The sequence below is a fragment of the Anastrepha obliqua genome, chromosome 4 (assembly GCF_027943255.1).
Source record: "Anastrepha obliqua isolate idAnaObli1 chromosome 4, idAnaObli1_1.0, whole genome shotgun sequence".
Lineage (NCBI taxonomy): Eukaryota > Metazoa > Arthropoda > Insecta > Diptera > Tephritidae > Anastrepha > Anastrepha obliqua.
Window position 1 is genome coordinate 16460765 of NC_072895.1, and position 24570 is coordinate 16485334.

The 24570-nt window shown below is 35.8% G+C and overlaps 2 protein-coding genes across 5 annotated transcripts; both read left to right on the forward strand.

The window, feature by feature from the left end:
- The first annotated feature begins 891 nt into the window (after positions 1-891).
- On the forward strand, positions 892-8818 carry LOC129245007 (regucalcin-like). Of its 3 annotated transcripts, none has more exons than XM_054882947.1 (4): positions 892-976; positions 4815-5422; positions 5492-5618; positions 8377-8818. In XM_054882947.1, the coding sequence occupies exons 2-4, from the start codon at positions 4840-4842 to the stop codon at positions 8567-8569; spliced, it is 903 nt and encodes a 300-aa protein (XP_054738922.1). In that variant the 5' UTR covers positions 892-976; positions 4815-4839; the 3' UTR covers positions 8570-8818. The 3 variants fall into 3 exon arrangements, with proteins under 3 accessions (XP_054738922.1, XP_054738923.1, XP_054738924.1); XM_054882948.1 differs by having other exon boundaries at positions 908-976; positions 4840-5422; XM_054882949.1 differs by lacking the exon at positions 892-976 and having other exon boundaries at positions 4816-5422; positions 5498-5618.
- A 6199-nt stretch (positions 8819-15017) lies between these two features.
- On the forward strand, positions 15018-24346 carry LOC129245009 (regucalcin-like). Of its 2 annotated transcripts, none has more exons than XM_054882950.1 (4): positions 15018-15110; positions 21298-21904; positions 21980-22100; positions 23922-24346. In XM_054882950.1, exons 2-4 carry the CDS (start codon positions 21322-21324, stop codon positions 24112-24114), a joined length of 897 nt encoding a protein of 298 aa, XP_054738925.1. In that variant the 5' UTR covers positions 15018-15110; positions 21298-21321; the 3' UTR covers positions 24115-24346. The 2 variants fall into 2 exon arrangements, with proteins under 2 accessions (XP_054738925.1, XP_054738926.1); XM_054882951.1 differs by having other exon boundaries at positions 15039-15110; positions 21322-21904.
- Positions 24347-24570: the final 224 nt, after the last annotated feature.

Here is a 24570-nt window from a genome sequence, read left to right on the forward strand (position 1 = left end):
TCTATTTTTGCTTGCTTGTATATACTTATATAAAGGGTGGTTAAATTTGAAGGGCCGAAGTTGAATGTGAACCACACCCAAACGTCAATGACACCGTTGGACTTCTTTCTTTGGAATTATTTGAAAGGTGAAGGTGTGCGTCGATAAGCCAGCAGCAATTCAAGAGATAAAGGATGAGATAATTCGGCACATTAACGGCATAGAACCTCAATTATGCCTCAGTGTCATCGAAAATTTGGACCATCGGATGGAGGTGTTCCACCGAGGTCGCGGCGGTTATTTGGCCAATATTTTATGACATACGTAATTGAACTATATAAATATTATCACAATGAAGAGAAATGACAATAATTTCCTAAAAAAATTGTATTTTATTGAAAATCAACATCGGCCCTTAAACTTAACCACACTTTATATTAAAATGTGACTAGAAAAGCTCACATTAAAATAGCTAAAATCTCGTAAAAAATTTTTGGATGCGACGATTTTGGGACTTTTGGATGTGACGAATCATTGACAATTGCAGCAATTTTATTAGAGTTAATTTGTTAGAAAATAAGGAATATCTAAATCCTCGAACTAAACGCGAAATATCGGTATTTCAATCCCGATATCATAAAAATCAAAAAAATTTACAACCACAACTTATATTTGGAACTCGACAAATTACTTGAGAAAATTATCTCTTATCACCACCGATAATAAAAATCAAAAATGCGCCCATTGAAAACCCTGTTACTTACTTAGTCTACATGTACGTATGTATGTACTCGTATACAAGTTTTGCGAATATTCTTAAAAGAGCACAAAAGCTAAGCTCAAGTTTCGTTATCGCAGAGCGTTATAAGCTGCTCTTTCAAGCTGTCTATAAATAAACGATACAGGCAGAAAGCAGCTCAGACGAGCCGGTGATTGGAAGCGCGCATTTAAGCAGAGTAGTGGACAATTGACCTAAAGGTGCATAAAATAAAAAAAGGTAATCGAGTTTCTTAAAAGAATTTTGAATAATTATTGCTTCAAAGAAATGTTGTTGTTGATGAACAAAAAAAAAAAAATTAAATAAATAAAGCTAAAAAATGCATGCACTTTAGCTACTAAATCAATTATTTATAATAGAAACACGAACCACTTGATTTTGAGTTGAAGCGAAAAATATGTGAAAAAGTGCTTTCAGTTGCTACTTTTGGTTGCCTAGCAACAAAAAAAAGTGTATTTTCAATTAATATCAAACTGGCGGTGGGGTGCCAGTAATTTTTGTCTTACATTAAACTAAGAAAAAATATATGTTGGCGGTGATGCACTAGGAGTGTTCACAAAAAGCCTAAGTACTGAATATTTATTATAATTTCCCACCTAATTCTTCCTCATTGAGAAACACCCAAAATTGCATTTTTATGCACAAAGGCATTGTAATTTTGTTGACCTAAAAGTTATATGGAGCAGCATAAAGGATCGAGATAGATGTAGTCTTATATATGTCCACATAACAACAGTGCAAGAGCCCTGAGTCTTTATGGCCCACCTCTGTGGCTTAAGCTCGTTGAAAGGGGCCACGTTACAATATATGACAGGAGTTCGAGTAGATCTGGGATCGGTCTTATCGTATCATCCCAACTCACTGTGACGGGGTGCACTGAGGCCCACTAGTCTCGTGTGATTCTCTGAGCGCCAACTTCCTTGGCCTGGTGCCCGTTCTGTCACTCCTTTCTGCAGCCATCAAAGCTACGGTTAGAGCAAACGGGTTACTCTAACACCCAAGCGAGCTTGGCAGGCTGAGAGAGGCTGCAGATGGACAAAACTGATGCTACCTGTTATGTCCGATCGACTGTCGCAGTAGTTTCTCCTGTCTCCCTAAACAGAGGGGACTGTAGGCGGCAGGTTGGACTGACGACCACTTTCAATGGGTAAAGCACATGGAAAAGGTGGGCATCTCAGTCAGTGGACTCTGCCCAGCATGTGGAGAGGAGAATGAGACGGCGGGGACCACTTTCTGTGTGTCTGCGCAATCTTCGCTCGAATCAGGCTTGAGGTGTTTGGCACTGTTGTGTGAAGAAGCGACCACCTTGGCTCCTTGACTCCATAAGATCTAGTCAGATTTCTTCGGACGTCGAGTAAATTTAAAGAAGGGTTTTAACAATGGACGTCAACACAGAGAAATTTTGGTAGATTTAACAGTTTTTCTTTGATAAAGGGGAAATGCAAGCTCGCCCGCTGAAATTGTGAATGGTGTTTACGGTGCCGATACTGTACCAGTGCCAATACGTGCAATTTTGGTTTCGCCGATTCCATTCAAGCATTTTTGATGTTAAAGAAAATGCCGATAAAATCACAGAACTACTCGAAGTTGACCGGTCTGTTAGTAGTCGTAGCACCACCCAGAAGCTAAAGATCGGCCACAAAACAATTTTAAACCATTTACACAAAGCTGGATTCAAGAAGAAGTTCGTTGTTTGGATTTCTCACCAATTAATACCAAAAAATATGACAGATCAAAGCCATCTGCGGAGCCCCGGCCAAACGGCACATACGGCAATATTGTGCGAAAACGATCGTGGACAAAGCATCGTGATGAAGCAAGTCAACGGCTGGGAAGATTCTACTATGTATTTGGTAGGACTCGAAAAGGAATCATTTATTATGATTTAAATTTAGATTTCCTGTGTCAACAATTGGACCGTTTGAAGCTAGCGAATGGTCAGAATTGATCAACAGAAGAGGTCGGACGAAGAGGTCCGGGAGCTTGGTTGGGAAGTTTTAATGCATCCACCATATAGTCTGGACCTGGTACCACGCGATTGGCCCTTTTTTCTCTCATTGCAAAGCTTCTTGAGTGATAAGATGTTGGTATCAGGAGAAGATTGTGAGAATCGATTACTAGAGCTTTTCGACAATAAGCACCAAGACTTCTCTGAGAGGCTCATCAGAGTCTGTACCGCTTGCTCACTACGAGTAGTAGGTGGGTAGCTAGAAGTGGCTGTCGGTCTTTAAACCTACTCATTAGTAAGTTTAGCCCCACTTGTGTATACTTGGAGACAATAGCTCATTAAAAAAACACTAACAAAGCTGCCAATCAAGATGATGAGGTGATATAGAAACAAGTCAAACCAGATCGTAAATGCACTTTGTTCAAATATCTCTAGCGGGTCCATGCATTTGTAATAGAGCTTCTTATTATTATAATTACATTTATTTTAGTTTATTTAGTTTTAATTGCACTTTCCCCCATAGGCAAATGCATATTTCGGTTCGTAAACAATGGACTTGTTTGCTTTTTTTGTTTATTCACCTAATGATCCAGCGAAAATAAATTAATTAAAAATATGCATATTAATAAATATTTGCTTTGAAATTTACACATTAATACGAAGATGTGTGCTTATCTCATACCCACGACACCGAAGTCAACTAAATTAAAATTTAGTGCATTTATTTGGTCTGCACAAAACGAATTTATTCGAATTAACCTAATCACTTTTTTGAAGTCCATCTAAGTTAAGCTTAACTTCAAGCCTACCTGACTAAGTGAAGGCAAGTCAATTTAAGTTAAGTCATGTTAAGTTAAGTTACGCCCGTTTTAGAGTTGATTTTTTTCTGTTTTGTTTTTTCTATGTCACCCCAATTCCTAAAATAAGTCATTTCAGAAAAGTTTAATGCCACACTTCAATTGCGTATCTCAGTCTAATAAATTTTTGTTTCGGAGAGCTTCCAGAAAGTGTGATCTCTTAGACCAAGAAAGGTTGACAAAGTTGAAACAAGATATGCAACCAAATAATCAATATCAAAGAAACAAAGTTGCGGAAAGGCTTACGGCAAACATATTTTTTAGTAGAGTTGCCACCTCTCCCGGAAACTAGAATTAATTATTATCTAAGTTAAATCAAATATTATAAAGCTGCTATCAATTGAAAAGAATTTTTTACTTTTTAATTCAGATTTATTCTTAAGTAGGGCTGCCACGAGTTTCAAATTTATTATTTAATTGTGTCGAGTAACTACAAAAAAAGATTAAGAAAGATTTACAATATTGGCTGTAAAGAAACAAAGTTGTAGAAAGCTTTTTCGCAAACATATTTTTTAATAGAGTTGCCACCTATCCCGGAAAATAGACTTAATTATTATCTAAATTAAATCAAATATTACAAAACTGCTATCAATTAAAAAATATTTTTTACTTTTTAATTCAGATTTATTCTTAAGTAGCGCTGCCATGCGTTTCAAATTTATTATTTAATTGTGTCGAGTAACTACAAAAAAAGATTAAGAAAGATTTACAATAATGGCTTCAAAGAAACAAAGTTGAAGAAAGCCTTACGGAAAACATATTTTTTAATAGAGTTGCCAACTATCCCGAAAAATAAAATTGCTTATTATCTAAATTAAATCAAATGTTACAAAACCGGTATCAACTAAAAAATATTTCTTATTTTTTTACCTTTTAATTCAGAATTATTCGAAAGCAGGGTTGCCACATTTGTCAAATTTATTATTTAATAATCTCTATCAACTAAACAAAACGATTAAGAAGCAAAGCTTGAAAAAGCAAGCTTGCAGAAAACTTTAAAATATACTTATTTTTGAGTAGAGTTGCCATCTATAGCCACCGCGAGTCTTAGGTTAGACATTTTCTGTTGCATTCTTCTGAAAGGTTGCAAACTTTATAAAATATATGGGTAAGCCATCTCAATGCCGGTGTCTGGGATGCTTTGATTTAAGCGAATTTGATAGTAGAGTTGCCAACCCTTACAAAATGCTTCTATAAATGCTATATACCTATTTCAAAAGAAAGATTAAAAAAAAAAATTTAACTAGTACAGGTTGTCATCTTTTTTCTAAATCGAGATGTCCTACAAAATCGAACAGTTACCCAACTCCTATGGCTTTCTTGGTGAAGGACCTCATTGGGATATTGAAACACAGAGTCTATACTTTGTAGACATCGAAAATGCCAAACTCTTTCGCTATGATCACCAACAGAATAAAACCTACAGTGCAATAGTTGAGGGTGAAAAATTAGCCTCCTTCATTATACCCGTCGAAGGAGAAAGTGGTAAATTCGCTGTGGGTTGTGAGCGCCGTGTTGTGGTTGTTTCTTGGGATGGTGTATCACCCATTGCCACGGTGGCACGTGTTGCCTATGAAGTGCAACCGGGAGAACAGTTTTCTAAGAATCGTATAAATGATGGAAAAGCTGATCCACGTGGACGCCTCTTTGCTGGTACTCTGTGTGTTGAGGAAGTGATGTCGAGGCGTGATGGTGAGCTTTATAGATTTGAGAAGGGCAAGCCCATTGCAGTGGTTAAGTCGAACATTGGCCTTTCAAATGGCTTGGCATGGAATGAGAAAACAAAGAAGTTCTATTACATTGATACCAGCGATCTCGAGGTCAAAGAATATGACTACGATTTTGAGACGGGCGCGGCAAGTGAGTATTAATACTATTCCATGTATTGGTAATACATTTGTAATATGCTTGTATTTGTAATACTTATATGTATAGGTAATCCGATTGTGGTCTTCAAGCATTCCGAACATTGGCCTGACGGCATGACAATTGACTCTGAGGGCAACATTTATATTGCCACATTTACGGGACAGACTGTGTATAAGGTCAATCCAAGGTGAGTGAGTAGTATTTAAGCAAGTAAGGCAGTTAATGAAGAAACGTATAACTAAGGCAAGAAGTACCACGAAAAGCACTAGCCCAGTTTCCGATAAACTTGGTTACCAAAAACTCAGGTGCTGGAACTAACGATAAGAAGACAACGATACAATAACCAACTTTAAGAATGGGCTATTTGTGCTAAAGAGTAAGACAGATAGAGGAAAAGGCTGAAATTCAGTCGCAGGGGATGCCTTTGTATTGCAAACAAGCTCAGGGATTACTGTCGCTTTATTCTAGCCGTGATTTATGCAAATACTCCATAAAAGGATGCCTCTTGCCAACAAGTGGTGTACAAGTGGTGTACAGGACTGCGTAGGCAATTGAGCTTTAAATTTATCTCACGATGAACAAACACTTAATTATTTCTTCCCCTATTGTATGACACAAAAGCAAGAAAAACCCGTGAAGCTCGTCAGAGCTAGATTCTGATAAATATTTAGAGATCTTTTCGCGGTGCGGAAGGCGAATGATGAGCTTTACAGTGACACAGAAACAGTCTTGCTCTGACAGTATGCATCCACATCCAGACATCCACTGCGAAGATTCCTCTTACCGTTTTTATTATACTTCGAACCAATTAGTACGGGAAAGAATATACTGGTCTTTTTTGCTGAACTCAGTCTTCAAAGTACTCCCCATCAACTGCAATGCACTTATGCCTGCTCTTAATCCAGATGGTATAGCCATCAGCGCCGTCAACGAATTTTCCATTAGTTGCTTTCGGCTGTTTAAACGCATTCCCCGTAGAGTTTTTCTGACTTTGATCGAGTCAGGAAAGAATCGCAGAAATTTTCATGTCATTTCCATGTCAGCTGAATTCGTTGGCTGTGGATGGTATTTTTGTCGCTCTTGGTCAAAAATTGACGAATAATGACGGCTATGCGACGTTGCGTTATCAGGGTGCAAAATCCACGAGTTGTTGTTCCACAAATCCTTTCGTTTTTGGCGAATTGCTTCACCTAAACGCCAATATTGCATTGGATTATTGTTAACAATTAGTGCTTTAATAATTTAATGACTGCAAGCAGCAGATGCCAACTATGACTCCAAAAATGTTCTAAAACTATCTAATTAACTATAAACTTAAACTTTTAAAGAATTTTTAAATAAAATGTGTGTAGCTTTTCCAAAGATATTCGTATGTATGTAAAAATGTGTTTTTTTGAAGTGAAAACTTCTTTAGAATCGTTGGGAGTGATTTGAGACTCGATGAAACGAAAAAGCGACACTACGAAGCGTTATATGTTGATATACGTATATGTGTGTGGATGCGTACTGCTGAGCCACGCTAGTATAGTGAGTATTGTAGTATGTATACTACACTGTCTATTACTTGCTTTGGTGTTTAGTTCAAGCGTCATACGTATGTATGTTTGGATGTATGCTAGTACGTATGTGTGCGCGCCTGCGTATTACGGAGCCACGGTGAGCGAGAAGGCATTATGTATACCTATACTACACTACCTAATACTTGCTTAGACCAAGCGTCCTACGAATGTTTGTGTGTATGTTAGTACGTCTGTGTAATATACACGTTACGACGCTCATAATAGCAACCGCGTGTGCTGTATTGCGTCTGTATTTTTATATTCGTAAATATTTTCATTTTTAAATATTTACCGCAATTGCAGACGGTGTTGCAATACACCACAATCAAAATGACGGTGCTCGTATTGTAACAGATAGATCTGAACTTAGAAAAGATTACGATAAAGTTCCAATGATTTTAAGTGGCGATTTTAACGTAAATTTTGCATTGGACACAGCAGTTCCTTTAATTGAATTTCTCAATACAATATTCAATTTAAAAATGTGTAACAATCGCACTGAATCGACAACACGATCAAAAACAACAATTGACGCGGTATTTCAAAGATATGTTGACAACATCGAAACCAAAGCATTTGTATCAAATTTTAGCTATCATAAGCCACTCGTATCATTTGTTGAAATTGAAAACATTGAGGATGAATAATGATAAAATGAAGAAAATAAAATATGAACTTTATAGCAATATTATAATGAACCTATAATTATCCCGCTTCTAATGCTGCTTTCGTCTCATTCTCCCTCAGTTTGTTTTACGGAAGGTTTCACTTCTATCGCGTCTAACCGTTAGACTGGTATTTTTTTTTTTTGTGAGTTAGGCAACAATTTTGTTTTTTTTTCGTGTTCCTTGTTGACTCCACTCGGGAGCATAGGGCCTCGACAAGGCTCAGTCTTGCGTTAACAAAACCAACCAACTAAACCTATTTTGATTTCTGACAGGGTGATCACCTACCGTCTACCGCTACCAGTGCTAAGTAGTGGGAATGCCCATCTGTTGTTGCTTAGGAACAACGCCTTCTTACTGCTTGGAGCGCCATCTGTGTTTCACATTTTTCTGGCAGAAGGATCGCACAGATGGTTGTGGACTTCGCTAAACTTTGTTTTAAAAAGAGGAAAGGTAGGTAGGTTTGGAAAAGTGCGAGGTCCGTGCTTTACGTGGGATTCGGACCCACCACCTCTTGGAATGGCAGGCTAGTGCATTTGCGCTAGATTATCGAGGCCGCTAGCAACAATATCTGATCGATTTATTTTCAAATATTTTACTTGTTTTTGGTACTAATTTCTTACTAGTTTTAAGTTATTTTTCCTTTCATTTCGTAATAAATTTTTTAATAATTTTAAGATTTTCTATTCATTTTTTTATTTATTTCCTTATTTGTCTTCAGCACTCGTGAAATTCTTTTGGAAATTAAGTTGCCCACTAAGCAAGTCACTTCCGTGGCCTTTGGCGGACCTAATTTGGACATTTTATTTGTGACTTCTTCGGCATATTTTGATGAACCAGCGCCAGCCGGAGTTACCTTCATGGTGACTGGCTTGGGAGTTAAGGGGCTGCCAATGTCGAAAGTGCGAATTTAAAACGAGCCGCATTCATATTTATGAGAAGGTGCATACCAAAACCTAATTTCAATAATGGAATGGTTGCTCTGAAGGCGATTATAATTTCAATCCAAATTTGTAATTTTTAATTAGAAATTTCTGTTTTCTCTTGCCTTAAGCACATATTTTTATTAGTAGTTGCAGAATTTTAAGAATAAAAGAGAAGAGAATTTATTTTAAATTAATAATTAAACAACAAATAAAAGTAAATTTGAAACAAAAGGAAAATATTTTTTAAAATTTTTTATTCGTTTTACCTTAATAACTCAGCTATGTAAAACTATGTAAACAAATTATCCAAATAAGGCGCATTTGTCTGCTAAATACAAACTAAGAACATTTAAAAAATAATGCCAAATTGCAGTGCTAAGTTATGAGTGACCGCCAAAGTATGTAGATATTTCGCTGCTGTTGTTTGGTTTGGTTAAATAAAAGTTTGCGCCCTGATTCAATTTAGATGAAATGTAGAGGTCGCCATTAAAAGTAATGCAGTTTGCTTGGTTTATATGGCGAATAAAATATTCAAGTTTTTTTTAACTTTATTTTCAGGATTGGTTGGTTTGGAGTGGTGATTCATCTAGCATCCAACTAGCGCATCTGCACCATTTTGTTGCCACATCCTCGTTACCAACTTGAAGAGTGTGGAAAGAAATGGCTTTTGAACGGCAATTTGGTCTCACTTAAACATTCTCTGTAGAGAAGAGTATTGAATATAGAAGATTAGACTAGCTATTCTTAGTGAGTAGTCCGATTTGTTTGCTATTTGCAATTAATAATCCGGCACATGCCCGAACGGCCGCGCTTGTAACCAAAATTCCATGACACTGATGTTACTTCTTGTCATTTTTTTAAGACTAAGGTTTCGCAGCTGTGTTATTTATCATAAGAAAGTACATAAGACACCTGGCATACTAAACGGCTTAGGCATCTAAAGAGTCTAAACAACAAATTATCCAAACTGTATGAAAGGTCTGGAGACCCAATGCATTACTCAAAATTTCAATGCCATTTGAAGGAATTTAACAATTTGAACAAGTTCTTATATAGAAATTACATCAAGAATTTCGAAAGCAATATTATTTCGAATTCGAAGGCTTTTTGGCAATTCATCAAATCAAAAAAGTTTTGCTCAACGGTGCCAAACAATGTTTTTTATAACACTGCGTTACAAAAACGAACTTTTTTTCTGTCCTATGAACCAAAAATACTTTTTCGGAAAGGGGAGAAAAAATAAAAATACACGTGTAACTTTATTTTTTTAATGATGTGTATAATTTAAGGTGTTTTCAGTGGTCCGCAGATAAAAAAAATAGTTGCAAGTTATGAATTTTCATCAAAATTGAATGCTATCGAACAACGTGCATGGAAAGGCACAGTTGCCGTTATTGAGCAGTTTCTTGGCAACAAACGAGCTGACAATTATAAAAATATTGTTGCAGAAATGATTTCGGCATATGGCGAAATGGGCATATGGCGAAATCGGCATATTAATGTCGCTAAAGATCCATTTCCTTCACAATCATTTAGATTGTTTCCCTGGTGATTTAGGAGCTTGTAGCGATGAACATGGCGAAAGGTTCCATCAGGACATTGCGGCTATTGAAAAGCGCTTTAAAGGACAAGACATTACGCATATGCTTGGCGAATACTGTTGGTCTATTTGTCGCGATACTGACACAAATGCTTACAAACGCAAAAATAAAAGGCCTAAGTTTCTTTAAAAGCATTAAAATTTATAATGTAACCATTTTTAATTTTAATATAATAAAATTAATAAAAAAATTCGAACAGGTGGCAACCCTGTGAAACATTGTCAGTGGCAACACCTGGGTGAAAAGTCTAAAAATGTGATACACTATCTGTGTGCCCAATTTCATTCAAATCCGTTAAGCTAATCCTGAGATCGTGTGGCTATACAGATATGCAAACAAGAATTGCTCGTTTAAAGTTATAAAATACAAAAAAAAAAAAACAAATTGTGACGTGTACATGAAAATCGCCGATACACGTGTATTTTTAATTTTTATCCCCTCTCCGAAAAAGTATATTTGGTTCATAGTACAGAATGTGTGTAACGCGGTGTTATTAACGACTGATGCACAATCGAAATTGAAATCTTTCATGAATTTGATAAATGTTTCGTCATTTTCGCATTTGTGTAAATGTTACTTGATCTATTCCATTACGATTCCATTTACCTCCTTCTCTATATCCATACAAATATCTATCAAACAAATAAAATTAAAATTTTGTTTCGAAAATTGCAACCAATACATCATTATTTTCTTATGACTTTGTCACATTAAACTATTGTCAGTACACCGACTTTACAGACAACCTCTTTTTTATTTAAGGTTTACCCATGCCAACTGCGCTTCTAAAAGAACTATGTAATTTACTTAGTAAAAAAAATTTTTTTTTGAAAAATTTGGTGTAAAATAATTACAGATCGAAATTATTTAAACTCTTTTTTCGATTTCCGTGCAAAAATGTTCAAAAAGTGAGACCAGGAGTAAAAAAGAGGAAATAAATACTTTTGTTTTATTTTCATTTTGGAGAGTTTTCAGGGTGACTATAAAAAGTGGTTATTATTTTTTGTTCTTTTAATAAAGTTTACTTTATGATATTTTGGACGTTTCTGAAGGGAAATCAAAGGAGGAGAGCACGTAATTTCGTTCTTTGAGCAGTTTACATATACCAAACTTAGGGAACGTGCGTTTTTTCCTTTGCAAATTCGATGGAAATTATAATAACATAAATATTGAATAAAATAAAAAGTTAAAATTGACAAATTTTGTGCTCATAGAGCAAATTTAGGTAGTAGCAATGGTGAAAAGATTTCTTTAGGTGTACTCTTTAGCAGACCGTTATTCGGCTCTTAGCGAGTGTCATAATCAGCTGTTGGCCTGATGTCGCTTGAGATGTGTTCGATGTTATACGAAAGAAATCAACCAATGACACTTCGTTGCCATCGAAACAACGATTGATTGAACGAGTGTGTGAATGTATGTGAAATGATTCCAACAAGACAGTGCTGAGCACTTTCGACAAAAATTCCAACACATTTACAAGTATTTTATTATTCTCTAATCCATGCGCATTATCAGAATGGTTTATACAACATTTTTTAATGGAGAAATCAAATATTTCATTTGATATTTCTCTCCCCTTGTCGGTGTGAATTCTATCTCTCTTTTACTAATAGCAATTTCATATAAGTGAGAAATATATCTACTATACTTTAAACGACCAGGCAACTCATTTGTATGCTTATAATTTGGCTGCTTTGAAAAAGTTTTAGTGTGAAATTTGGCTGTGTTTGCTGTATGGTCGCCATTGCCGAATGAATAGATGCTTGGCTAAAATTTAAAAATTCGTGAGTTCGAATCTCCGTGGATGAAACACCGAATTGGTATGTAAAAGTTTTCTAATGAAAACAAAAAAATATAAATTTTCTATGATAACGAAATTGAGGAGTTTTTGACATCAGTGTTGATTAATTTTAACGATTTTAACGAAAATAAGGAGTTTTTGTCATAAGTGCTGATTACTTTTTGATATCCAAAATGAGTAGTTTGGCCCATCAAAGCTGATTACTCTTTGATAAAAAATGAGAAGTATGATTATTAGTGCTGAGAAGTTGGTGATGACGACAATAAGGAGATTAGTTGTCAGCAGTTATTCCATTGTAAGAATAAAAATTATTAGTTGCCTTGCCTTTAGAGCATAGTAGATTTTTTTTTTTTCAGTTATAAGAAATTGCTATTGGTAAGAGAGAGCTAGAATATCATACCGACAAGGGGAAACTATCAGAACTTTCCCATGGCTAGAACGAGAATATATAGCTTAATGAGGATAGTGCTGATGATAATATGAGTTCTTATATGATAGTCATCTGTCTTGTAGGGATTGAGCGGAATTCGGCTGATGATAAGATTGTGTTAGTCAACTACGAAAAAAAACCAAAAGTCTTTGCTCGTTTTGCCTTGTTGTTATCTGAACAACGACTGATTGAACGAGTGTGTCAATGAATGTGAGATGAGCGAGCAAAATTCGGCTGAATCTCCCACGTGACGTTGCAGAAGAAGCATCCCCCACAATTCTCTTTTCCACCATAGTTAAAGAGTAAAATCTCTAATCCTTGCTAGTAGCAGAAATAAAAACAAAATTGTCCTAATCATCCTAATGTATAGGGTGACTCGATACGTGTGCCCTCACTTTAGCCTCTAATGAAATGAGTAGGAGAGGAGCGGTTTATTTTTATTGAAAGTTAGACTCATTAAGATGGTATATTACTTCTTCTCAAAGCTTTTCGAGACCCTACTTGTGAGAGAGCATTCAATGAAACTGATTTGGTCACTTTTTCTGAAATTTGTGGCCTTATTTCGTGAATAAAATTAATAATATTGCATTGAAATGCTTCAGTTAAGGCTGACTTGTATTAAATAATGAGACTAACGTTGCTACAGAAGACCTATGCGTTCGCCAAACGGTGAAAAAGAAGAAAAAATAAACAAAAAAAAAGAAAAAATATAGAACTAGCTTCTGTTAGGTGTTTGGCCGAGCTCCTCCTTCTATTCTATTTGTGGCGTACATCTTGATGTGGTTTCAGAAATGGAGGAACCTACAGTTTTGAGGGGACAGATACCAGTAAAATTTCGAAAAAAAACGTTAATATAATACTTTAAGACTATGTCAAAAAAATTTTATAACCTAAATTTAAGTATTTCTTATATTATAGATCGGATACCGTAACGACTCTATTCTTTGCGTTCGAGCGCTGGGAGAGGAATTTTCATGTATTCAAACTTTAGACGCGTTTTTCTCAAAACTATATTTTTCGAATTGGCGTACACGTTGACTCGAAAAGTTATTGACCGGTCTCCCTGAAATTTTGCACACGTCGTTTTTACGATATTATTTTCTATGTGAATTTACAAGTTTTCGAAAATTTGTCGAAAAAAATATTTTTTTCGAAACCAAAAATAGTAGGAAAATTCGCCCCAAAATTCATTGTTGTTTTTTAAGCATTTTTTAAGCATTTTTTTCCATATTTTTTTAATTCATATAGAAATTATGACATTAATAAACAAGAAAATATTTGGTTTTTTGTATTCAGGTCACTGACGCCGATGCTTCAATGCCCGCCGATTGAGAAGCCCCGCTGCGACCTTCGTCGAAGAATTGAGTGTACATTCGCCCTTTTAAATGATTAAAATAAAAAATAAATTTTTATATTATTTTAATGCATAAATTAACTGTATGCCAATTTTGAAAAAAATATATTGACTTCTTCATTGTAAATAATGTTAATGAAAATCAGGGAATATATGCCCGTATACAGGTATCTGTCCCCTTAAGCTGACTAAGAACAGCTATTTTTTATGAGCTACATTTTCATAGTACGACAATACACTCGGAGGTTTGCCACTGCCTGCCGTGGGGCGATCGCTATTAAAAAAAACGTTTCCTATCATTTTGGTTCTTCCCAGCTACGGTGGCTGCCAATAAATATGAGGGTGGTTAAATTTCAAAGGCCAATGTTGAATGTGAACTACACCTAAACGTCAACGTCACCGTTGGACTTCTTTCTTTGTGGTTATTTGAAAGAAAAGGTGTACGTCGATAAGCCAGCAACAATTCAAGAGCTAAACGATGAGATAATTTGGCACATTAACGGCATAGAACCTCAATTATGCCTCAGCGTCATCGAAAATTTGGACCATCGGATGGAGGTGTGCCGCCGAGGTCGCGGCGGTTATTTGGCCAATATTTTATGCCATACGTAATTGAGCTATACCAATATTATCATAATAAAAAAAAATGATAATAGTTTCCTAAAAAAATTCTAATTTATTCAAAATCAACACGGGCCCTTAAAATTTAACCACACTTTATATTAAAATGTGACTAAAAAAGCTCACATTAAAATAATTGAAATCTCGTAAAAAATTTTGAATGCGACGATCTTTTGACTTTTGGATGTGACGAATCATTGGACATTTGAAGCAATCATTGACAATTCAAGTAATTTTATTAGAGTTAATTTGTTAGCAAATAACGAATATCTAAATCCTTTAACTAATTGCGAAATCTGGGTATTTCAATCGCGATATCAAAAAAATCAAAAAAATTTTCAACCACAACTTATATTTGTGACTCGACAAATGACTTTAGAAAATTATCCCTTATCACCACCAAAAATTCCTAGATTTCATGATCAAAATATCTACATGCCAGTGCAAAAATAAAAATGAGAAATGCGCCCATTGAAAACCCCGTTACTTATTTAATAGACACGTTTGTATGTACTCATATACAACTTTTGCGAATATTCTTATAAGAGCATAAAAGCTGAGCTCAAGTTTCGCTATCGCAGAGAGCGATAAGCTGTTCTTTCAAGCTGTCTATAAATAAACGATACAGCAGCAGAAAGCAGATCAGACAAGCCGGTGATTTGAAGCGCGAATTTAAGCAGAGTAGTGGGCAATTGAATTAAAGGCGCATAAAATAAAAAAAGGTAATCGAGTTTCTTAAAAGAATTTTGAATAATTATTGCTTGAAAAAATGTTGTTGTAAATGAACAAAAAGCTAAAAAATTCATGCACCTTAGAGGTTGCATTCCAAAACTACTAAACCAATTATTTATAGTAAAAACACGAAAGACTTGATTTTGAGTTGAAGCGAAAAAATATGTGAAAAAGTGCTTTCAGTTGCTACTTTTGGTTGCCTAACAAAAAAAAGTGTATTTTCAATTAATATTAAACTGGCGGTGGGGTGGCAATAATTTTTGTGTTACATTAAACTAAAAAAAAAAAGTATGTTGGCAGGATGTATTAGAAATGTTCACTAAAAGTCTAAGTGCTGAATATTTATTGTAATTCTTCCACCTACGAAATTACGTAAATTTTCAAAAAAACTAAAAATATGATATTTCGGTTAAAACGAATGCATTTCTGATTGATATTATTATTAGTTGCGTCGGCTTCGGGCGCATAGTGTCGAAGCAAATGTTTGCCGCCAATGTTATCTACTTCTCACTTTCGTCGTAATTTGAGCCCATGCGAGATATTAGTCAGTTTCTTAAATTTCTTCATTAAGGCGACGTCGCCAAGATTCTCTAGGGTGTCCCCTGCGGCACATTTCTAGTGGGTTCCAGTTCGGCGCCATTATACTAATGTCGGTCGCTGGTTTGCGCAGTGTATGGCCAATCCATTTCCATTTTCGTTGTCGAACTTTAATGTTTACTGGTTTTTGTATGCTTCGATCAAGAAGTTTTTCGTTTGCGGAGTCACCAGATAAGACATCGGTTCACAAATATTTGCAACTTTCGCGTCGCAAGGTATAAACATCAACTACATTTCACATTCACACAGTAGGACGGATAAAAAATTCGTAGCTTCGTGTGCCTTGTCAGCGGTTTGGAAAACCAGATCTTTTTAAGGTAGTTCTTTTGAGTGAAGTTGTTCACGTTTATATATACATATATATTTTGCTGTAGTTCCTAGATGAAACATAGGGACTCAATAAACAAGTTATAATTTCGTTTGCTTAGAGCTAAATGTTTAATTTGGCTCCAGGAGCGACCTGCTCTGGTCTCCCGCACCTACGGCTTTCTTGGGGATTCCAGTCTAGCGCTGTCCTTGCGATGTCATCCCGTGGTTTGCACAATGTGTGTCCGATCCATTTCCACTTGCGACGCATAATTTCTATGTGAACTGGTGTTTGCCCGGTAGAAGCCCAAAGTTCATTGTTGCCAGAATATCCGCATTATCTTTTGTAGGCAACGGTTTAGGAAGGATTGCAATGATTGTGATATGCTTATTGTTAAGTTCCATGTTTCACATCCATATAGAATTACCGACACTTCACATTGGCATCAAATATTTTCAGTTTTGTATGCCTGGAGATGTGGGTTGATCTCCATACCTTGTCTAGCATGCCAAATGCAACGCGTCCCTTAGATACTCGGTTGCGTATGCCAGTTGTTGAAATTAGCTCCCAAGACAGCAAGGCATGTACATCTTCAAGCGGAGGGTCGGCAATTTGAAGGGCTTGCGTTTCGTTGGTGTTAATTCGCATTACTTTGGTCTTAGCTATGTTAATTTTTAGACCTATTTGTGCTACGGCATGGCATACCGCTTGTAGTTTAGCTGATGCATCTGAGTATTTGTGCGATAGTAAACAAATGTCGTCCGCATAGTCTAGGTCTTCTAGCCGGCCGCATACACTCCAGGAAATGCCCCTGCTGATCGCACACGTTTGTCGCATTGCTAGGTTCAGGACTAGGTTGAACAAGATTGGAGATAATGGCAGGGATGTGGCCTAACACCGGTTTGAATTTCGATACTACTACTTAGGTCATTTTCGTATTTCACGCAGCATGAAGCGCCCGAGTACAATTCTTTTATGATGGTGACAATTTTCTCTGGCACTCCTTTGCATTCCAGAGGTTTCCAGTTTGCTTCATGGTTGAGAGTGTCGAATGCTTTCTCGAAGTCGATGAAGCAGAGGTAAATAGGCGTGCGCCACTCAACCGACTGCTCCACGATTACTCTCAAGGAGTTTAGACGTTCGACGCAAAAGCGGTGGGGACGAAAGCCTGCTTGTTCTTTGCGTAGTAACTGACAGCCCTGACAGCAATGAGTTGGACAGCTTTTTGTGAATTACTTTGTTCACCATGCTTAGCAACGTGATTCCTTGTCAATTTTTGCACTCACATAGGTTGCCTTTCTTCGGGAGAAGGGTGATAACACCCTCTTTTAACTCAGAAGGTATTCTTTCACAGTTCCTGATGTTTTTCAATAAGGGCAGAAGGATCCGAGCTTTTAGTATATTAGTTCCGGGTTGATGTTATCGGACCCGCGAGCTTTGCAGTTTTTTAGAGGCTTTATCGCATTTATTATCTTGCTCTCATCCGGGCATGTTGACGCTTCGGGTTCTCCATAAATTGTGCTGTTTTGGAGCACGATATTGATTTTCATGGACTAAGTTTTCCCGATATTGATCCGCAGTTCTGCATTTTTGGCTTTGAAGCTTAAGTCGTTAAGTTTGCTCTGCGTGTGACCGCCATGCCGTGATTGGATAGCGATGGCATCGGTGTATTCAAGAACGTCTAGATAAGATACTAATGGTAAACCCAAGAAAGGAAATACGACGGAAAAAGTAGGCGGTGCCACGATAGCTTTTGAGGGTATCTCGAAAACGACTTAATAAAACTCGCCTGAACTTATTGCGAGTATTGCCCCTCACCGCACTCAGATCCGATTTAAACATTATTGAGATGAGATAAAACTCCGCACAAAAGCAGCCTTAGTTGCGGGCATGACTTCCAGCACAACAGGCCAAAAAAAGAAATGTTTTTTCTAAGAAGGAACGACGCCATCTGTGTTTTTCTTCACTGCCATTAAATTTCGCATAAGCCAGTAATTTTTTACCAATTTTAATTTACGCATAAGAAAACTATTTCTAAGCGCTTGCTGCCTACTCTCCTGATCCAATAACATCGTGAAATTTTTGTAAAAAGTTCAGCCATTTTCAGCTGCTTTTTAAACTTTTTTGTTTGTTTGAAGTATTTTTAGAGGGAGATACTTTGAAAAGGGAAAAGATTTTGATATTGTTGTTGTTCTTTATGAAAAGGCTTATCAAATCTCTGTCTAGTTCGATGCATGATGGCGGTTGATCCAAGAAACGAACTGTTTCGACGCCATTGCACCAAAGATTAAAGATATTTAGCTGAGTTGGTTTAAGGGGTCAAATTAGAGAATGATTAGTGTAGTAATGCAAGATGCCTTCACAAGCTCAACATTGAGTATTTCGAGTATATCGATTGGTCTGCGGTTCTGGCATTAATCGAAAGAGAGTTGGTGAAGATGGTTCTGGGCTCTCGATGATCGAGATCTGATGATGATCTGTCTAGTCTTTTTACTTCTTTAATCTATGAAGTTTTGAGTTGCTCGATTGGCTATTGTAAAGTATCTCCCTATTCAGGCCAGCAGACCAAAGTGCCTCATAATTCATCGTAGCTTTCGCCAAAGATCTTTAATCAATCATCCTTTTGCCAATGTAAAAACGGCCCGTTAAATTAAGACCCATGAACTCGTCAGCCATGAGAATCGTCGTATAAGTACGTTAGCCGACTGAAAGCTGGGTCCTCATATATACAATTAAACACAGCTGCATCATCTTCTCGGCACATTTGGTTTAACCTCTTACCCAAATTCTGTTGAGGTGCTCGTTGTAGCGAATGAACGCAGCGAATCAAGTTTGTCCAATACCAGCAGCCAAGTTTAGATCGGCGACTGTGTGGACATCCAGAAACTAGTTAGAGTAGTGTGATAAAAATTAGCGTGCCTAACCCGTCCGTATACAAAAGAATGTCATCAAATCGAAACTTGACTCAACCATCAGAGTGTCATTCCGCATGGCGATAGATGACGCACCGAAATCCCAGCTTTCCGAAGGTTGGGTATCAATATTTGAGCATCAGATTTTTGGAGTGGAAATAATGCAAGAAAGTGAGTTCTACGAGTATTGGATATACAAAATTCCTATTTGGCTTATGAAATCATCGGAGTCTGTAGCGTTTGCTCACTAGTAGGTGGGTAGCTAAAAGTGGCAGTCGGTCTTTAAACCTACTCATTAGTAAATGGGGCTAATTTGTGTATACTTGGAGAAAACAGCTCATTAAAAAAACACTAACAAAGCTGCCAATCAAGATGATGAGGTGATATAGAAGCAAGTCAAATCAGATCATAAAGGCATTTTGTTCAAACATATCTAGCGGGCCCTTTCATTTTTAATAGAGCTTCTTTTTAATTACATTTATTTTGAATAGCAGTCTAATCAATTAATGAAAATGAAAAGATCATCTAAGTGGTAGCTGTCAAATTTAATTATTTCAAATTGTTAATACAAATTTTGAATATAAACAAAATCAGGTTTTAATTGCACTTTCCCCCATAGGCAAATGCATATTTCGGTTCGTAATCAATGGGCTTGTTTGCTTTTTTGTTTATTCACCTAATGACCCTGCGAAAATGAATAATTAAAAAAATGCATATTAATAAATATTTGCTTTGAAATTTACACATTCATACACAGATGTGTGCTTATCTCATACCCACGACACCGAAGTCAACTAAATTAAAATTTAGTGCATTTATTTGGTCTGCAAAAAACGAATTTATTCGAATTAACCTAATCACTTTTTTGAAGTCCATCTAAGTTAAGCTTAACTTCAAGCCTACCTGACTAAGTGAAGGCAAGTCAATTTATGTAAAGTCATGTTGTCATGATTGTTTTTTCTATGTCACCTCAATTCCAAAAATAAGTAATTTCAGAAAACTTTAAGGCTTCAATTGCGTATCTCAGTTTATCTCTTAGAGCAAGAAAGGTTGACAAAGTTGAAACAAGATATGCAATCAAATAATAAATATCAAAGAAACAAAGTTGCAAAAAACTTTATGGCAAACATATTTTTAATAGAGTTGCCACCTATCCTGGAAACTAAATTCAATTCTTATCTAAATTAAATCAAATATTACAAAATCGGTATCAATTAAAAAATATTTTTTCCTTTTTAATTCAGAATTATTCGAAAGTAGGGTTGCCATGCGTTTCAAATTTATTATTTAATTATGTTGAGTAACTAAACAAAGAGATTAAAAAAGATTTATAATAATGGCTTCAAAGAAACAAAGTTGTATATTTTTTAATAGAGTTGCCACCTCTACCGGAAAATAAAATTGATTATTATCTAAATTAAATCAAATATTACAAAACCAGTATTAGTTAAAAAGTAGTTTTTACTTTTTAATTCAGAATTATTCGTTAGTAGGGTTGCCACGCGTTTAAAATTTATTATTTAATTATGTCAAGTAACTAAACAAAAAGATTAAGAAAGATTTACAATAATGGCTTCAAAGAAACAAAGTTGCAGAAAGTTTTATGGCAAACATATTTTTAGTAGAGTTGCCACCTATCCCGGAAAATAAAATTGATTATTATCTAAATTAAATTAAATATTACAAAACCGATATCAATTAAAAAATATTTTTTACTTTTTAATTCAGAATTATTCCTAAGTAGGGTTGCCACGCTTTTAAAATTTACCATTTAATTATGTCTATCAACTAAACAAAAATATTAAGAAAGATGTACAATAATGTTAACAAAGAAGCAAGCTTGCAGAAAATTTTAGTAGAAACAATATTTTGGAATAGAGTTGCCACCTACTCCAGAAACGAAATTCAATTAATATGTAAGTTAAATTAGATAAAACAAAACTTTATCAACCGAGATGTATTTCAGAATTTTCAATTCAGAATTGTTTGTAAATAGGGTTGCCATATTTTTTAAATGTATTACTTAATTATCTCTATTAACTCAACAAAAAGATTAAGAAAGAAGCAAAGCTTGAAAACACAAGCTTACAGAAAACTTTAATATATACCTATTTTTGAATAGAGTTGCATATATAGCCATCGCGAGTTTTAGGTTAGACATTTTCTGCTGCATTCTTCTAAAATGTTGCAACCTTTATAAAATATATGGGTAAGCCATCTCAATGCCGTTGTCTGGGATGCTTTGATTTAAGCGAATTTGATAGTAGAGTTGCCAACTCTTACAAAATGCTTCTATAGTCTGCACAAAATACAAAAGCTATTTCAAAAGAAAGATTAAAAAAAAAACTTTAACTGAAACAGGTTGCCATCTTTTCCTAAATCGAGATGTCCTACAAAATCGAACAGTTACCCAACTCCTATGGCTTGCTTGGTGAAGGACCTCATTGGGATATTGAAACACAGAGTCTATACTTTGTAGACATCGACAATGCCAAACTCTTTCGCTATGATCACCAACAGAATAAAACCTACAGTGCAATAGTTGAGGGTGAAAAATACGCCTCCTTCATTATACCCGTCGAAGGAGAAAGTGGTAAATTCGCTGTGGGTTGTGCGCGCCGTGTCGTGGTTGTTGCTTGGGATGGTGTATCACCCATTGCCACGGTGGCACGTGTTGTCTATGAAGTGCAACCGGGTGAAGAGTTTTCTAAGAATCGTATAAATGATGGAAAAGCTGATCCACGTGGACGCCTCTTTGCTGGTACTATGTATGCTGAGGAGTTGATGACGAAGCGTACTGGTGAGCTTTATAGATTTGAGAAGGGCAAGCCCATTGCAGTGGTTAAGTCGAACATTGGCATTTCAAATGGTTTGGCATGGAATGAGAAAACAAAGAAGATGTATTATATTGATACCAGCGATTTCGAGGTCAAAGAATATGACTACGATTTTGAGACGGGCGCGGCAAGTGAGTATTAATACTATTCCATGTATTCGTAATACATTTGTAATATGCTTGTATTTGTAATACTTATATGTATAGGTAATCCGATTGTGGTCTTCAAGCATCCCGAACATTGGCCTGACGGCATGACAATTGACTCTGAGGGCAACATTTATATTGCCACATTTACGGGACACACTGTGTATAAGGTGAATCCAAGGTGAGTGAGTAGCAGTTAAGCAAGTAAGACAGTTAATGAAGAAACGTATAACTAAGGCAAGAAGTACCACGAAAATTACTAGATCAGTTTCCGATAAACTTAGTCACCAAAAACTCAGGACCTGGAACTAACGATAATAAGAGAATGGATACAACGATCATCCCGGTATTATATGAGGAAGGAATGGAAGTTCGAAGCTGTAGCCAACTTTAAGAATGGGCTATTTGTGATAAAGAATAAGAAAGATAGAGGAAAAGACTGCAACTCAGTCGAAGGGGATGCCTTTCTATTATATTCGAAGGTTGATCTTCTGGGGTCATACAAGCTCAGGGATTACTGTTGCTTTATTCTAGCCGTGATTTATGCAAATCCTCCATAAGAGGATGCCTTTTGCCAACTAGTGTTACACATAGGACTAGGTGTAGGCAATTTACCATTATATTTATCTCACGATGCGTAAAAACTTAATTATATCTACCCTGTTGTATGGCACAAAAGGAAGAAAAAACCGTGAAGTTCTTCAGAACTAGATTCTGATAAATATTTAGAGATCTTCTCACGGTTTGCAAGGCGAATGATGAGTTTTACAGTGAAACAGAAACACTCTTACTCTGAAAGTATTCAGTGCAATATTCGCTGGACACCGAGTACATCCACTGCGAAGATTTCACTTACTGTTTTTACTTCGAACCAATTAGAGGGCTAGGAAGAATATACTGGTCTTTTTTGCTTTTCAGTCTTCAAAGTACTCCCCATCAACTGCAATACGCTTATGCCGCTCTTAATCAAGCTCTCGAATCTTTACTGGAACACTATTATGGTATAGCCAACATTTGTTGTTTTGTTTTGTTAACAATTAGAGCCTTAATATTTTAATGACTGCAAGTACCAGATACCAGCTATGACACAAAAAATGTTTTAAAACTACCTAACTAACTAAAAAACTTAAACTTTTAAAGAATTTCTGAACAAAATGTGTTAGTAGCTTTTTCAAAGATATTCGCTTTATTGGTACATAAAATAATAAAAAAGTGCGTGTAGCGTAGTTCACATAACAGAAGTGAAACTTTCAAGGCAGACAAAGGAAGAGGGATAGACCCGAGAGAGAATGAGAGAGAGAGAGAGAGAGAGGGAAAGAATATATATCTAAATAAATTCACAACATTTGCAGAGAATAAAAATAGACAAAATTTACAAAACACGGAGAAGGGTCGACCTGTGTTAGTAAACGCCGGTCACAAACCGTAGCAACAACGCGCACTACTCCGAGCATTTATCACCCGCACAAACGCAGCGATTACAGGACCCAAATTTCCGGAAGGCAATACCAGCACTTTATTACGCACAAGAATTAGCCAGGAACCGGAAATAAGGACCAAAAAGTAGGCACAAAAAAAAACGCCAAAAAACGCCCCAAACTATATGTACCAAGTAAATATAACGCCGAAAAGTAGGCACCAAAAATATATTTCCTACAAGTTTGCACCAACAAACAAGTGCCAAAAAGGAGGCAGTGTTATTTCTCACTAGAAATTAGCAACCACAAGGAAAAACTTAGGAAAAATAGCCTAAAGTGTATCTAAGATGTATATAAGGTATAGCTCTATAGTTTTACTTCAAAAATTAGTATTTTTTTGTGAGTTAGGCAACAATATTTGATCGATTTATTTTTTAATATTTTACTAGTTTTTGGTACTAATTTCTTATATTACTATTACTTTAGTTTTAAGCTATTTTTCCTTTCATTTCGTAATTAATTTTTTAATAATTTAAGGATTTTCTATTATTTACTTATTTATTTATTTCTTAATTGTTCTTCAGCACTCGTGAAATTCTTTTGGAAATTAAGTTGCCCACCAAGCAAATAACTTCCGTGGCCTTTGGAGGACCTAATTTGGACATTTTATTTGTGACTTCTTCGGCATATTTCGATGAACCAGCGCCAGCCGGAGTTACCTTCATGGTGACTGGCTTGGGAGTTAAGGGGCTGCCAATGTCGAAAGTGCGAATTTAAAACGAGCCGCATTCATATTTATGAGAAGGTGCATACCAAAACCTAATTTCAATAATGGAATGGTTGCTCTGAAGGCGATTATAATTTGAAACAAAATTTGTGATTTTTAATTAGTTTCTTTTAATTAATTTCTTTTTTTCTTGCCCTAAGCACAAATTCTTATTAGTAGTTTCGGCCTTTTAATAATAAAAGAGAAGAGAATTTATTTTTAATTAATAATTAAACAACAAATAAAAGTAAATTTGAAACAAAAACAAAATATTTTTAAAATTTTCGAATCAAAACAAAATAAAATTTCGAATAAAATAATTATTTACTAAGTTTTTCCCTTTCGATAATAAAAAACTATGGAAAGAAATTATCCAAATAAGGCGCATTTATCTGCTAAATACAAACTAAGAACATTTAAAAAATAATGCCAAATTGCAGTGCTAAGCTTTGAGTGACCAACAAAGT